This window comes from Prionailurus viverrinus, chromosome B2 (genome assembly GCF_022837055.1).
Source record: "Prionailurus viverrinus isolate Anna chromosome B2, UM_Priviv_1.0, whole genome shotgun sequence".
Lineage (NCBI taxonomy): Eukaryota > Metazoa > Chordata > Mammalia > Carnivora > Felidae > Prionailurus > Prionailurus viverrinus.
Window position 1 is genome coordinate 74,918,715 of NC_062565.1, and position 17,267 is coordinate 74,935,981.

Consider the following 17,267-nt stretch of genomic DNA (forward strand, 5'->3'; position numbering starts at 1 on the left):
GTGTATGTGTGGAAGGTTTAGTGTGATGAACTCCATCTTCCATCTTTTGTTTCAGACTGGGAGCACGTGCAGCCTCCACTGTGGCTCCAGACCCTGATGAACGCTTGCAGCCAAGCAAGCGATTTCAGTGTGCAGAGTGTTGCTATTTCATTAGTCATGGACCTGGTGGGACTGACTCAGTCTGTGGCCATGGTCACTGGGGAGAACATCAACAGTGTGGAGCCTGCACAGCCCTTAAGTCCAAACCAGGGAAGAGTGGCGGTAGTTATTAGACCTCCCCTCACTCCAGGCAATCTGAGATACATTGCTGAGAAGACTGAATTTTTCAAGGTAAATTCTGGGGAATACATGCATGACTAAGGTGGTACTTGACTTAGATTGCTTACCAGAGATCTGAAAGATGATAATCAGGCTTCGTTGAATACCTGTTAATATTACAATGTCTAGAAAAAGATACCACACTTCATCTGTACTGCTTTGCCAATCTTGTCCCCAGTTTTGCTAGAGGGAAAAAGGATGAGAGGAGATGAGGATGAGGTTAGGGAAGGCAAGTATTAAGGCTCCAAAGCCACGGAAGGAGTAATTTCAGCTAAAAAAGAGGTTAAGTCCATTTATACAATAAAACTTACTTCAACATGACGTGCTTATGACACTTTTGCTTTTCGTAGAGTATAATCTCAGCTCTCCAAAACTCCCAGGAAAAATTTTTCTGACTCTGTATTGTTTGATTATCATCTGTGGTATATGATTCCATTCAGAGAAAAAAAAAATGTGCAGTTTTTGATTTTTATCACAGCAGTATAGATGATACCCTCTACATAGAAAGAATATTAAGTATATTGGATTGTATTACATCTTAGGCAGATAGATGCTTTATATATAAAAAAATTTGCTTTAATTTTATCTCAATTCAAGTCATTGTGCCCCACCAGATAGTTCTTTCTGCTAAAGTTGGTTTCTGTAACAACGGTATGACAGTAAACCCTGAAAATGGTTACGTTTTTATTAATGCTGTCATAGATCATCAAGTGCTTTGTTAACACATGTAGCTCTAAAATACATACAACCTATTTTATATAAGCTTAAGTAATTTGGATATTTGAACTGTAAATTATATTTTACTTTGTAACATATAACCATAAATATTGTATTCAATGTGAGATTTGTATCCTCTTAAGGATAATGTATTCTAGCAGCACTTTACTAAGTGTCACTAAAATAGTGAAGTGGGGTCTTCTCTGGGCCCTGCAGAAAATTCTTCCATGTTTAATGTTTAAAATAAGTATCATTAGGGAGGGATCTTAAAAGAATAAAAATAATCATTAAAGGTCTATCATAAGAGGTTCTAACGACCTCGATGCCCAAAAAGTGAGCACATGGAAAGCTATACTTCTAAGTCTCATCCTTGTAGCATAAGGAACATTGAAGACCTTCAATGGCATTCAGAGGCTTGTTTGTACCTAACAGGAAATGCTTATTAAATAAGTTTTAATGTGTGGTTTGGTAACACTGTCACTTTGACAATCTTTTTCTGTAGCATGTAGCTTTAACATTGTGGGATCAGCTGGGAGATAGGACACCTCAGCACCATCAGAAAAGTGTGGAACTGTTTTATCAACTACATAACTTGGTTCCTTCTTCTAGCATCTGTGAGGATGTTATAAGTCAGCAGTTAACCCATAAAGATAAGGTAAATTCTTTTTTCATCTTGACCCACCCCCACCTACCCGACTCCCATTATACCAAAAGGTAAATTAAAGAAACTGTAGGAAAATTTTTGTAGCTAGTATCTGATTAGAGATTGTGTAAATTCATTCGTAGAGTATATGGTCTTCATATATTTAAAACAAATTTGTTCTGTCCTTTTTAATTTTATTTATTTAATTTAATTTAATTTTATCTTATTTCTTTTTATTTTATTTTTTTGAGAGAGAGTGCACACACCCAAGTGGGGTGGGACAGAGGGAGAGAGAGAATCTTAAGCAGGCTCCATGCCCAGTATAGAACCCAATGTGGGGCTCGGTCCCACAACCCTGAGTCATTACCTGAGCGGAAATCACTAGTTACATGCTCATCCTACTGAGCCACATAGGCACCCCATTCTGTCCTTTAGAAGAAAGTTCTTTGCAAAAGCATCAGTAATATGAAAAATCTAGTAACCCAAAATCAAATACTAGGTTTATTTCTTGGTTCAGGACACCATCTGTAGGCAGTGATGATTAAAGTTGTTGCTGGTCCAAGTTCTTTAGACCATTTAAAGAGGAAGCAGTAGCCTTGGTTATGGAACTATGCATACATTAACTGATGTATGTGAAATGATGTATATGTGAAGTTACATTTATAAGCCATAGAATGCTAATATATGAGATTATATTATTTGTATTATAGTATCCAAAATAAGGATTTTGTATCCCAATGTACATGAAATGGTCTATAAGTCAGTGAGAGTAAAGGTGATAGAGTCATTGGTATGCCTGAGAAGCTGGAACTTTCAATCTGGTTGATCTCTTTGGGAAAGTTTAATGAAGTGTGTGATCTTCCCATGCCTTCTCTGTAACATAAATCAAAGATTTAAACAGCTTTTAGAGGTGTATCACCCTAATTTTTAAGAACTCTAAATGCAAGTGAGTTTGAGTCATTCAGAAAGGCATAGTGTTAAGTAAATGAAGCTTTTGTCCAGGAAGGAAGTGGCAAATGAAGGAGAAAACGAGAGGCATGTAAGTTTATTGCAAGAAAAATGTTAAAATTCTATTTCTGCTTCAACACATTTTCTCAAAAATTTTTAGGAATAAAATGTTTAATAAAGACTTGCATTTAATTTGTTTACATTAAGTGTAAATCTAGGACAAATTATATACCTATTCTGTAACATTTCTAAAGGAATACTAACTTCTGAATAAAGGTATTATACATCCATGAAAAAAAAAATTAAGATACTATTACTTTTTAATATGCTGATGTACAAACATGGGCTTCATAGGAAAAGCATGTATTCCCCCCGTAGAAAAAAAGGAAGCTCCCCTCAAAGTGATCACAAACAATTGAGACCGTTACAGGTCCCTGATTTTGGAGGGCTTTTACTTGAAGAATTCTACAGATGCTACAGGAACACTATGAAAAGCTTGATAACTTCACAGTTTCTACCTGATTTATATTCATTTATGTTCATTATCTAACACCAAGTGCTGGTCTTTCTAAATCATTTATTTTTCCATTATTCTGTCCATTGTTACCATAACACTTAACATTTTCCAAATAATCTCAAAATGAAATTTCTTATAGAAGTAATTTTTTAGGTGTCTAAATTTTTGAATCTAATAAGCCAGCTTTATAAGTATTGATCAATTCATTTGAGATAATATATAATTTCTGGGAACAAAAGTAAATTGTAGGGTATAATAAAATAAATTTTGACTAAGTATTTTTATTAAAAAAGGGAAAAATGCTTCTGAGACTGAAGATATTATAATATGCACATTATTAGCTCTTTCCATCCCCGTTACATAATAATCTAGAAAACTGGTTACCTAGTCTAAACTAAATAATAACGATTTCTGAGGTAGTGTGAGATGACTTTTTAGGTTTAATATTTCTAAGTTTTTTTTTTTTTTTACATTTCTACTTTCATAAAAATAGTTTTATTGTGTGGTGTGTTGAGTACTGTGAACATCGAACCTAATACTGTCTCTTAAATTGCTATTTTGATTTTGATAAAATCGCTTAATATCTTCAAGGGAGAAAAAAATAATTTAATCTCCCATATTCCTCCTCAGAAAATAAGGATGGAAGCACATGCAAAGTTTGCAGTTCTTTGGCATCTGACAAGGGATCTCCATATAAATAAGTCGTCATCTTTTGCACGTTCTTTTGACAGGTTGGTTACATTTGATACTCGGATTTTACAGTCAGGTATTTCAGTGTCTCTTTTCTTGAATCCTCTGCCTAATTTGGCAGGGGTGCAAGATAGTAATTTACAGATATTATAAAGAGCTTATAAATTATTTTTTAAAAAATCTAAGCTATATTAAAATGCATGGCTTTGAAGCACCCAGATCCCCTTTCTTTTACTGGATGACTATTCAACAAGACCCCTGCTATGTGCCAGGCAGCATTCTAGGTATCAGGGATACAGCAATGGGTCTGTATTCACAGAGAAATTTCAACATAAACAGTAGATGATGTAACTGTTTCTCTAACAGTTATTTTCAGTCTTCTGCCTGAACTGGACATCATAAGTCTAAAGCTAAAATATACACCCCTTCCATGGATTCAGAGAACCTGCAGCTGCCTGAGAGTAGTTTTGCTACTTGTCTACACCACTCGAGGTGACTCATCCCCCAAATATGAGGTTTGCCTTAACTTCCAAGGAGATGCTATGTATAGGTAGACTGAGATACTGGCCCAGGATAGCAGTCTCATCACCATAGAGGAGGCCACAGATCTGACTCTGCTTAAAGCCCAGCCCAGGATCAGATATGTGCTTTACTGGACATTATTCAGACATTACTTTTTCAACATCACCATTTTTAAATGATTTGGTATTGAACTAGTACAATGAACTATGCCCTTGGCCTAGATACTTTACAAATACCATCTCTCATTTGGTGACTGCCTTTTCTCATCATCCAAGTGAGGCACTGAAGGACCAGAGAAATAAGTGGCTTGCCCAAGACCACACATGATGTAGAGCTGATAGCCCAGATTTGAATCTCAGGTTTTCAGATTCCAAGCCACACCTCCATAACTTTCACAGAAGTTCTTTCTTTGAGTTAAGCACACAGGTTTGCCTCATAAAGAGATTGGGCACAGAAGAGCATGAAGTAGTGTTAACTTGCACAGAGTTCAGTATTTGGTGATATGAGCAGGAGTACATTGGTGAAACAAAACTAAGTTTTTTTCTCCCTTGTTCATTAGTACTTATCTTATAAAAGTAATGTATGCTTGGGAAATTAAAACACAAGTATATAAGAAAAGGGAAAAGACGATTTTCTCCTTTTTCATATCTACTGAGACTGTAGGGATTAAGATTATTAAAATGATGTGGTCAAAAGCTTTTCTGAAGTATGATTACTTTTAAAAAGTTAATTAAAAATAAAACTTACAGTAATGTTGGTTTAAGAAAAACTAGAGTGTGATAATTAAAGTAGATGTTTTGTTCTTTGTTTTAATTATTGGTGTTTATTGTAGGTCACTGTTCATCATGTTAGATAGCCTTAACAGTCTGGATGGTTCTACCAGCTCTGTGGGACAAGCCTGGCTGAACCAAGTGCTACAAAGACATGATATTGCAAGAGTTTTGGAACCATTGCTATTGCTCCTGCTTCATCCCAAAACTCAGAGGGTTTCAGTGCAGCGTGTACAAGCAGAACGCTATTGGAATAAGGCTCCCTATTATCCCGGAGAAGAGAGTGACAAGCATTTCATGCAAAATTTTGCCTGCAGCAATGGTGAATATCACATGGAAGTAGAACAGCTTTATTTAGAATTAAGTTATTAAAATGAAATGAGAAGTGAACACGATAGTGATTGGCAACAGTGAGGTTTTCTCCATGGACTTATTTTCTCCCGTCCATGTGTACTGGCAGTGCTCACATGGGCCCATGCCAGAATGTACTTCATCAATGGTCATCTTAGAGGGCTTGGATTTCTCAGCACAGCTTTCAGAGACAGTCTTCAATTTTGATGGAAATACCTTTAGAGTTTAATGAGCAATTTTGGTTTTGCGAGGTTCTAGAGATACTTCACTGAGAATATATAAAAAGCTTGTAATGCCCATTTGTATTTCATGAGTCATTTTCCTCATCTGTGAAATGGGAATAGTACCCACCTTTCCAGGCTTCACTGTGAACATAACACGTAGTCCTGTTTGTGACTGCAAACAAATGCCTACAAATGTTTAGGGCAGACTGGCCTATCATAAGTGTTAGTTAGATGTTCACTATTATTACTTGGAAGTCCACATTTTACAAATTGTCGAGTGAGGACATCTACAATATGGTGATAATGGGTCCTTAGATTAACTTATTATACTTTAGGGACAAAAGATTCTCACAAAACCCATTCATATCTTGACAAATAATCCTGTGAGGTCAGTAATAAAAAGATCATTTTACTGAGCAGGTAGAGATGCTTAGTGGGCCAGGGCTTTCTCAAAGTCCCATGGCTGCTGTGTGATGAAGCTGCAGCTACACTGTCATGCCCCCATTTCATCTTTAATGTGTTTCTACAGAGTATGGATAGAGCCCTCTATAGAGCCTGACTTTCAACTGCTTCCCCTGAGTCTTCTCAGAGCATGTTCTACCCTGCCTATTGCCTGAACTTCTTTCTGCTAGCCCTTTACCCGCTGCCATTCCTGCCTGTCTGCTGAATTCTCACCTTTCCTCCAAGATTGATCTCCTTACCTGTAGGGTCATGATGCTTTCCCTGAATTCTATAACATTTGCTTTGTAATACTCATATGGAACTAAGCCTTTTGCTCTTTCTTAAAAGAATGCCATCAGCACTGTATGCTCTCCAAAAAGTACAGAAATGGATGAATATATTTGTGATCCCCTACCAAGTTCAAACTCTAGAGAGAACAATGATGTCTTTTCCTTCTCTCACCCTCATTGTCTCTTGATTTAGGGCCTTACTTATAATTCATAAATGTTGAATATTGATAATGTTGATAATTTGTAAATATTGAATTTTATTGAAATCAAGCTTATATATGTCTGTGTATATATAGACATATATGTATGTGTGTATATATATACATATCAACTACTGAAGTATTTGAATTCTTAGAAATAAAATAATTAAGGGAAATATTACACAGGGAGGAAAAAATAAAAATTTGAACTGCAGTAAAAAAAAAAAAAAGATACCTTATTTGGGAGTAAGGGCAAATTTTGATATTGTAGCTGTTTTTAATGTGTTGTTTTATTTAATTCAATTAAATAATACTCCTTCTATTGTTGAGTTGTCTTTACTAAATTCTAGTTAATAGTCATCTACATAATTTTCTAACTTAAAGGGTCTAAAATAGTAACAAAATGTAATTTTCGTAGGAAGGTATAAGGTGATGAAGCTAATGATTAAGAATCTTGAGTTGTCTACATTTCAATCATTTTAATGTATTTTATCTTTTTCCTTCTTTACTATTTTTCTCATATGCCAGTAAGCCAAGTACAACTCATTGCATCTAAAGGAAGTGGTGAAAAGCCACTCACTATGGACGAAATAGAGAACTTTAGTCTCACTGTTAATCCATTGAGTGACAGACTTTCCCTTCTAAGTACCAGCAGTGAGACAATTCCAATGGTTGTATCTGATTTTGATCTTCCAGACCAACAGATAGAAGTACTTCAGAGTTCCGACTCTGGATGCTCACAGTCCTCTGCTGGGGACAACTTGAGTTACGAAGTAGATCCTGAAAATGTGAACGCCCAAGAAGATTCTCAAGTGCCAGGTGCAAGCTCCCCAGATGATGATGTTCAGCAGGTAGTGTTTGACCTGATATGTAAAGTCGTAAGTGGCCTCGAAGCAGAATCTGCATCATTGACATCTCAGTTAGAAATGGAAGCTGTGCCCCCAGAGCACAGTGATGTAGGTCCAGGTGAGGAGGCCCTTAAAACTGACGAGCAGTCTGCTCTGCAGGGTCAGAGTGCTTTGCTGAGTAACGACAGTTCTCAGTTGCTGGCTGTGTCTGCAGAGGGAGGCCGTGAGTGTGTGGCAAATGGAATCTCCAGAAATAGTTCCTCACCTTGTATTTCAGGAACCACACAGATTCTCCAGGACTCTAATGTTGCTTCCATAGAAACTAAATCCAGGCAGAGGAGTCACAGCAGTATTCAGTTCAGCTTCAAAGAAAAATTATCAGAAAAAGTCTCCGAGAAAGAGACCATTGTTAAGGAGTCAGGTAAACAACCGGGAGCAAAACCTAAAGTAAAACTTGCCAGAAGAAAGGATGACGACAAGAAAAAAGCTTCAAATGAAAAACTCAAACAAACCAGTGTATTCTTCAGCGATGGTCTGGATTTAGAGAACTGGTACAGCTGTGGAGAAGGAGAGATTTCTGAAATTGAGAGTGATATGGGTTCTCCAGGATCACGGAAATCTCCCCATTTCAACATCCACCCACTCTATCAGCATGTGCTTCTGTATCTCCAGTTGTATGATTCATCAAGGACTCTGTATGCTTTTTCTGCCATCAAAGCCATCTTGAAAACTAACCCTATTACTTTTGTAAATGCCATTTCAACCACTAGTGTAAATAATGCATATACCCCTCAGTTGTCTCTGCTTCAGAATCTCTTGGCCAGACACCGGATTTCTGTTATGGGCAAAGACTTTTATAGTCACATTCCAGTAGACTCTAATCATAACTTCCGGAGTTCTATGTACATAGAAATTCTTATTTCCCTCTGCTTATATTACATGAGAAGCCATTACCCAACTCACGTCAAGGTCACTGCACAAGATTTAATAGGCAATCGAAACATGCAGATGATGAGCATAGAAATTTTGACACTTCTCTTTACTGAGCTGGCAAAAGTAATAGAAAGCTCAGCAAAAGGTTTCCCTAGTTTTATCTCTGACATGTTATCTAAGTGCAAAGTTCAGAAAGTGATTCTTCACTGTTTGCTGTCATCTATCTTTAGTGCACAGAAATGGCATAGTGAGAAAATGGCAGGTAAAAACATGGTTGCCGTGGAAGAAGGTTTCTCAGAAGACACCCTTATCAATTTCTCAGAGGATGAATTTGACAATGGCAGCACACTCCAGTCACAGCTTCTTAAAGTGCTTCAGAGGCTCATTGTTCTAGAACACCGGGTAATGACTATCCCCGAAGAGAATGAAACGGGTTTCGATTTCGTCGTATCTGACCTGGAACACATCAATCCCCATCAGCCCATGACTTCTCTTCAGTATTTGCATGCTCAGCCAATTACATGTCAAGGCATGTTCCTCTGTGCAGTAATACGAGCTTTGCATCAACACTGTGCTTGTAAGATGCACCCACAGTGGATTGGTTTAATCACATCTACTCTGCCTTACATGGGAAAAGTTCTACAGAGAGTGGTTGTTTCTGTGACACTACAGCTTTGCAGAAATTTAGATAATCTAATTCAGCAGTACAAATATGAAACAGGATTATCTGATAGTAGGTAAGCATTGATTTTTAACTTTATCATGGACATTTTTCACATTAGGACTACTTAATCATCCAGAAAGTCCGTTATAATTTGAGTACATAAATTAATGGTATCAGTAGGTTACAAATAGTACATTATTTTCACGAAGAAGGAAACTCACCCCGAGGAAGAGTGTCAATAAAAGAATTAAGTATGGAAAGGAGGAGGAAGATTTAAAGAGGCCTTTTTTTCTCCTAAGGGAAGAAACATTAATTTAGATGTTCTTGAACGAGCTGGTGAAAATAGTACAAAGCCCAGCAAAGGGTTTCCCTAGTTTTATATGATAAATTATCTAAGTAGAAATTAATTGCACGCTAAAATTAATTTTAAATTAAAAATAATTGCTTTCCTGTCTGATTTTATTTCTTGTTTCTGATCTTCATGGTTTAGTGGTGAATTCCACCTGTATCCCCGTGTTCAATTAGTCTGTCAGAAATTAGTCAAATGTTTCATTGACTAGTATTTATTTAATCTCCTATATAACCTTAGCTATTACATGTAAAATATAAGAAAATTGCCTTTATCAGTTAATATTGATATGCCTGCTGTTACACAGTTGCTAGAGATTTACTAGCTATATTTATTTGCTTCATATTGAATTTGTTTAGCCAAAGAACTCTAGTACAACTCACTCACTTCATAGATTGGGATGTAAAAGCTTCTAATTTATGCTCTTAGTCATTTATTTATGTAATCTTTATTGAGCACTTACTCTGTGCCTAGCACATGCTGGAAATTTACCATTGATTAAAACATGAATTTGTCTTTCACAGAACTTGTGTTCAACTGAGTACATTTTATTTCAGGCCTCTGTGGATGGCATCAATCATTCCACCAGATATGATTCTTACTCTTTTAGAAGGGATCACAGCCATTATTCATTACTGTTTGTTGGATCCTACTACTCAGTATCACCAAGTAAGACTGCACAAATATTTGATTCCTTTTTCAAGACTGAGGTTTAGTAAGTAGCCACTTATAAACTTCAGTAAGTGATATGTATTTTTCCCCTGACTTTAATAGCTTTTGGTCAACGTAGACCAAAAACACTTGTTTGAAGCCCGCAGTGGAATCCTCTCCATCCTTCACATGATCATGTCCTCTGTGACTTTGCTCTGGAGCATCCTGCATCAGGCTGATTCCTCAGAAAAGATGGCTGTTGCTGCCTCTGCATCTGTCACCACTATTAATCTTGGAGCCACAAAGGTTAGACAATTCACACTTCATCTGTGGAGCTCAAGAGAACATTCAAGGACTTTCCTAAAGATTGTATTCAGCATCTCGTGAAAAGATTGTATGCAGCATGCTGCATAAATTAATTAATTCTCAAATAATTTTAACTATTTCATTGAGAAATATATCACAAATTTCACCCATTTTAAGTGTATGCAGTACAATGATTTTTTTTCTTAGTACATGGACAGTTTTCTAGTACATTGTCACCACAATTTTTGAACATGTTCATCACCACAAAAAGATTCCAGGGCCCATTTGCAGTCACTCCCTATTTTCATCACCAACTCCAACCAACCATTAACCTGTTTTCTCTACATATAGGTTTGGTTTTTTTGGACATTTTTTATAAATGAAATCACTTGTTATTTAGTCTTTTGTATCTGGCTTCTTTTATGTGACATAACGTTTTTGAGGTTCGTTCATACATATTATAATTTTGTTCCCTTTCTTGAGGATTTTTAAAGTTGACATTTTAATATGCAAAGTCCTCCTGGAAAACAGTTTACCAATATGTACAGGGAACTTTAAAAATTTGGTAGTCTGACCTAGTAAGCTACTTTAGTAATCAGTTCTAAGGCAATCAAAATTAGGCAAAGATAGATATATTATAGATAGATGGATAGATAGATATCTTTATATATCTTTATAGCCTTATTTAGTGGCACAAAGATCCTAAACAGTAAATAAGGAAAAGGTTACATTAACTCTTTTAGTGTTACATTATGTAGCTACTAATAATTGTACTTTTTTTTAAGTTTTTTTTTTTATGTATTTACTAATTTTTTGAGAGAGAGCACAAGTCAGGGAGGGGCAGAGAGAGGAAACACAGAATCTGAAGCAGGCTCCAGGCCCTGAGCTGTCCACACAGAGCCCGATGCGGGGCTCGAACTCAAGAGCTGTGAGATCATGACCTGAGCTGAAGTCGGACGCTCAACTGACTGAGCCACCCAGGGGCCCCTAATAATTGCAGTTTTGAAAAAATCTTAGTGGATGGAAAATGTATAAAACTACTGAAACTAGCATGTCACATAATTGAACAAATCTTATATTTATAATTACATTAAAAATTATATGCAGAAACAGAAATTAATGTAGTAATAGTGATTATCTCAGGATGATGTGATTAATGGTTGAGTTTAAAATTTTTTTTTCTCATACTCAGGCATTTTCCAAATTTTCTACTTTATATTTAGAGGAAAATTATATTTCAAGGCATATTATTCAATTATTCAATTGAATAATATAATAATATGTCAAATTTGACAACTTTTGTCAAGTTACCTGTTCTTACTCCTTGACCTGACTCCCTAGATCTGGGAATAATGGGAACACAACTGAAATTGAGGGAAGGAGAAGAGTGGAAACTTTTCCACCATTAGAAAGTTTTATCTAAGTACTTAGGTTTAGATTAAACTTTGTTTTTCTTTTGTATAACTTTACTTTAAAAAAAAACCCTTTTCTTTTTTAAAGGAATTGACATCAAATGTAATTGAACTTCATATATAGTGTTTTCCTATTATTTCTAGAGACTGTTGCATTTGGCTGATTAGCAGTTGTCATTATATAGTGTCATTATATAGTGTCAAATATAGAAATTTTTTTTTCCAATTAAAATGACCATAATTGCATCTCTTAACACTATTAAAATTTCCTCTACTGTTATTTAGGTAGCAAAACATGAAAGTATTATATATTATTAAAAAAAAAAACAACTAAAATCCACTGGTCATTTGTTTAAATTGTTTTAGAACTTGAGACAACAGATCCTTGAATTATTGGGCCCCATTTCAATGAATCATGGTGTTCATTTTATGGCTGCTATTGCATTTGTGTGGAATGAAAGAAGACAAAACAAAACGACCACCAGGACCAAGGTATGTGTTCAGCCATTTGATATTTTTATTTTCGTTTGATAAGCATTTGGTGAGTACATGCCAATTTTCAAGTCTCCATTAATGGCAGTGGGGCTGGGGTGGGATGAGGAGTGGAAACAATAGTTTTTCTATAGGTTTAGATAATGAAGTATTGCCTAAATGCCTTGAGTATAAAAATAATCATTTTGTGTAAAAAAAGAAATTAGTATGATATTAACTATATTTTAGAGGGAAAAGTTAACATAGTACAGTATATTTTTTAAATGTTTATCATTTAGGAATGATGTGGAGAGTTTTCATCTTGACTAGTTTTTCATTAAGACATGATAGCTTAAGTAGTTTGTTTCTAAATGTAATTAGTATACTGGTTTAACTGGATTGTATATGTAAAATTGTTGCTTTGTGAGTTTGAAAGCTCAAAAGTGTTCTTTGTTGGAAATACATAGTGGCTTATTAGAATATTAGGCTATTAAATAATTAACATTCACATAAGATATATGATTTGTCTAGTTTAAGGTTTCTGATCTGTTATTTTTGTGCTGATTTCACATTACATATATGTTGAAGTTTCAAAAGGAATAAAAGTAAGAGAACATTGCTACTTAGGACACTTTTTTGCATGTGAGGATCCAGTAGCAGATACTACATTAGACAGAACAGAAATCCTGGACTATTTACAATCAGCCAAGGACCTGTGGTTTAACAAGGCATATCAAACACATGCATTTTTCTCTGCTCTTCTTTCAAAAATGAGAGTAAAAGAATTTAAAAAGACATAAACCCACAATGACAGAACTTGAGGGAGTTGACCACAGAAAAATAAGAAGTATCAACAAAATTTTCCAAGATGAAAAACAACAGATCTGTTTGGTAACAGATTTAGTAGAGAAAATTGATAGTCTACATTGCTGTAAAAAAGGAACCACTTGCCCCTGTAAAACTACAGATGGTCTCTGGAAGTAGAAATCTTAGGTACTTTTTTTTTTTTAATGTTTTTATTTATTTTTGGGAGACAGATCATGAGCAGAGTAGGGACAGAGAGAGAGCTGGACACACAGAATCAGGAGCATGCTCTGACAGCACAGAGCCTGACACGGGGCTCGAACTCTTGAAACTGTGAGATCATGACCTGAGCTGAAGTCAGACACTTAACTGACTGAGCTACCCAGGTGCCTCAGAAATGTCACATACTTCTGAAGACAAAGTGTTGGGATGGGGTGAAATCCAGAGGATTAGTGAAAATTTATATAAGGAACAACTAGACCACTTCTAGATCCCTTTTCCCCAACCCAAGCCACCACCTACTCTCTTACCCTACCCAAGCAAGAAACTGGAGCCAAGTTTGCTCTGTGAAGACTTTGGTCAAGAAAGGCTCTGAACCTGAGAGCACAATATTCACAGCGATAGACATTAGACTTTATGATGAAAACAGGGGATTTGCAACAAGTTTACATACTGAAAAATGTGCGTCAGCCTCACCCCAGTGAGGTGGCAGTAAGCAGTACTGCGCTTACGTAGGAATTTTGAGGATTCACCTCTAGGAAAATGACCTGACCAAGAAAAAAGACCTATAGTTGCTGAAGTTTTTGAGTCTACTAACAAAACACTAGGCTGCACATTAATTTTGTATCCTGCGACTTTGCTGAATTCATGTATCAGTTCTAGCAGACTTTTGGTGGAGTCTGTCGGGTTTTCTATGTATAATATCATATCATCTGCAAAAAGTGAAAGCTTGACTTCGTCTTTGCCAGTTTTGATGCCTTTGATTTCCTTTTGTTGTCTGATCGAAATCAGTTGCATTCTTATACACTAATAGTGAAGCAAAAGAAAGACAAAGAAACTGATCCCATTCACAATTGCACCAAGAATCATAAAATACCTAGGAATAAACCTAACCAAAGATGTAAAAGATCTGTATGCTGAAAGCTATAGAAAGCTTATGAAGGAAATTGAAGAAGATACTAAGGAATGGAAAAACATTCCATGCTCATGGATTGGAAGAATAAATATTGTTAAAATGTCAATACTACCCAAAGCAATGTACACATTCAATGCAATCCCAATCAAAATTGCACCAGCATTCTTCTCAAAGCTAGAACAAGCAATCCTAAAATTTGTATGGAACCACAAAAGACCCCAAATAGCCAAAGTAATTTTGAAGAAGAAGACCAAAGCAGGAGGCATCACAATCCCAGACTTTAGCCTCTACTACAAAGCTGTCATCATCAAGACAGCATGGTATTGGCACAAAAACAGACACATAGACCAATGGAATAGAATAGACACTCTAGAATTGGACCCACAAAAGTATGGCAAACTAATCTTTGACAAAGTGGGAGAGAATATCCAATGGAAAAAAGTCTCTTTAACAAATGGTTCTGGGAGAACTGGACAGCAACATGCAGAAGAATGAAACTAGACCACTTTCTTACACCACTCACAAAAATAAACTCAAAATGTATGAAGGACCCAAATGTGAGACAGGAAACCATCAAAACCCTAGAGGAGAAAGCAGGAAAAAACCTCTGTGACTTCAGCCACAGCAATTTCTTATTTGACACATCCCCAAAGGCAAGGAAATTAAAAGCAAAAATGAACTATTGGGACCTCATGAAGATAAAAAGCTTCTGCACTGCAAAGGAAACCATCAACAAAACTAAAAGGCAACCAACGGAATGGGAAAAGATATTTGCAATTGACATATCAGACAAAGGGCTAATATTCAAAATCTATAAAGAACTCACCAAACTCCACACCCAAAAAACAATCCAGTGAAGAAATGAATAGACACTTCTCTAAAGAAGACATCCAGATGGCCAATAGACACATGAAAAGATGCTCAATGTCACTCCTCATCAGGGAAATATAAATCAAAACCACACTGAGATATCACCTCATGCCAGTCAGAGTGGTTAAAATGAACAAATCAGGAGACTATAGATGCTGGAGAGGATGTGGAGAAACGGGAACCCTCTTGCACTGTTGGTGGGAATGCAAACTGGTGCAGCCACTCTGGAAAACTGTGGAGGTTCCTCCAAAAATTAAAAATAGATCTACCCTATGACCCAGCAGTAGCACTGCTAAGAATTTACCCAAGGGATACAGGAGTGCTGATGCATAGAGGCACTTTACCCCAATGTTTATAGCAGCACTTTCAATAATAGCCAAATTATGGGAAGAGCCTAAATGTCCATCAACTGATCAATGGATAAAGAAGTTGTGGTTTATATATACAATGGGATACTACTTGGCAATGAGAAAAAATGAATTCTGGCCATGTGTAGCAATGTAGATGGAACTGGAGAGTGTTATGCTAAGTGAAATAAGTCATACAGAGAAAGACAGATACCATATGTTTTCACTCTTATGTGGATTGTGAGAAACTTAACAGAAGACTATGGGGAAAGGGGACGGCAAAAAAAAGAGAGGGAGGGAGCCAAACCATAAGAGACTCTTAAAAACTGAGAATAAACTGAGGGTTGATGGGGGGGGATGGGTGATGGGTATTGAGGAGGGCACATTTTGGGGTGACCACTGGGTGTTGTATGGAAACCAATTTGACAATAAATTTTATATTAAAAAATAAAAATGAATAACAAAGCAAAAAACAAAAACACTAGGCTGTAGTCACCACACAGGGAAGCCTCCCTACCCATCAGTCTTGCACATAAATGCTTGAATTCCCATCACTTTTTAATTCCTTTTTCAAAGGCAATAATAGTGTAGTTGTTAACAGCACAGACTTTGAAACCAGATCCGTGTGGTTCAAATCCTTACTTTAATCCCTAACTATATGACCCTGGAGAAGAAGTATACTACTTCATGAGGTTGTGAGAATTGGAAGAATATATTTATGTGGCACTTAGAGCAATGCCTGGCACTTAATAAGCACTCTGTAAATATTAGCTTTATTACTATTCCTCACATTTAAATATGAATAAAGAGCCAAGGATTACTGGTCACATGAAGAAAGTCTCTAATATGATAGACAATGAGAAAAACAACTAGATAAAGTCAAAAGAAACAATGCAAGTTACAGAATAACATTCAAGTAATAACAACAATGCCTTTCTAAGAGGGGAAGCTATGTGACATCCATGAAATAAGATTATAAGAAAGAGATTTGCAAAAATTAAAATTGTTCATGAATATAAAACTTTTTAAAAAACTTTTTTAATGTTGGGGCGCCTGGGTGGCTCAGTTGGTTGAGCGTCCGACTTCGACTCAGGTCAAGATCTTACAGCTCGTGAGTTTGAGCCCTGCGTCGGGCTCTTGTGCTGACAGCTCGGAGCCTGGAGCCTGCTTCGGATTCTGTCTCCCTCTCTCTCCACCCCTAACCTACTCGCATTCTGTCTCTGTCTCTCTCTTTTGAGAAAGAGACAGAGTGTGAGCTCTGTCAGCACAGAGCCTGATGTGAGGCTCAAAACCCACGAGCTGTGAGATCATGACCTGAGCCAAAGTCAGACGCTTAACTGACTGAGCCACCCAGGTGCCCCATCATGAATATAAAACAAAGCAGATAAATACTAGAAATAAAATATAAATTTAGAGATAGGGAAGTAGGGTAGAGGAGATCAGAAAATTAGGAGAATGATACTGGAGGCTCAATATCTTTTTGCAGAAACAAAGAACAAAAAAATGACCGGGAAAAATTCAACGAAATAGTACAAGAAAATTTTCCAGAAATGAAGGAAATGAGTTTGCACAGACATTGTGAAAAAGATTTACTCAAAGATCAGCAGGTAATGTCAGAACATTGGAGATAAAATATCTGAAAATCTTCTTCGGAGAAAATACTGTTCCTATTCAGTGGAAAAATGATAAAACTTGTTAAGAGCAGCACTGGAAATTATGGGAAAATCAGTTTCAACTTATAACGCTAAACCCAAACTGTCACTCAAAGCGTTTTGAACCATGCAAAATCTATTTTTTTTAAAAAGTCATTACCATCAGTTCCCCCTCTCTCAGCACCTGGAAGATC

General features: G+C 36.4%; 1 protein-coding gene across 11 annotated transcripts in view; it reads left to right on the forward strand.

The window, feature by feature from the left end:
• The window catches only part of DOP1A (DOP1 leucine zipper like protein A), a 113,793-nt gene that overhangs the window by 71,212 nt on the left and 25,314 nt on the right, over positions 1 to 17,267 (forward strand). For 10 of the 11 annotated variants that reach the window (XR_007152180.1, XR_007152177.1, XR_007152178.1 and 7 more), the window contains 8 exons: positions 56 to 330; positions 1,538 to 1,690; positions 3,774 to 3,874; positions 5,188 to 5,447; positions 7,160 to 9,149; positions 9,983 to 10,094; positions 10,200 to 10,382; positions 12,161 to 12,286. Coding sequence is in view for 7 of the 11 variants with exons in the window: in XM_047858811.1 (XP_047714767.1) it covers positions 56 to 330; positions 1,538 to 1,690; positions 3,774 to 3,874; positions 5,188 to 5,447; positions 7,160 to 9,149; positions 9,983 to 10,094; positions 10,200 to 10,382; positions 12,161 to 12,286 (3,200 nt within the window). In the remaining 4 variants the exon portion in view is untranslated. The remainder of the gene's footprint in view (positions 1 to 55; positions 331 to 1,537; positions 1,691 to 3,773; positions 3,875 to 5,187; positions 5,448 to 7,159; positions 9,150 to 9,982; positions 10,095 to 10,199; positions 10,383 to 12,160; positions 12,287 to 17,267) is intronic. The other variant, XM_047858806.1, reaches the window with a different exon arrangement.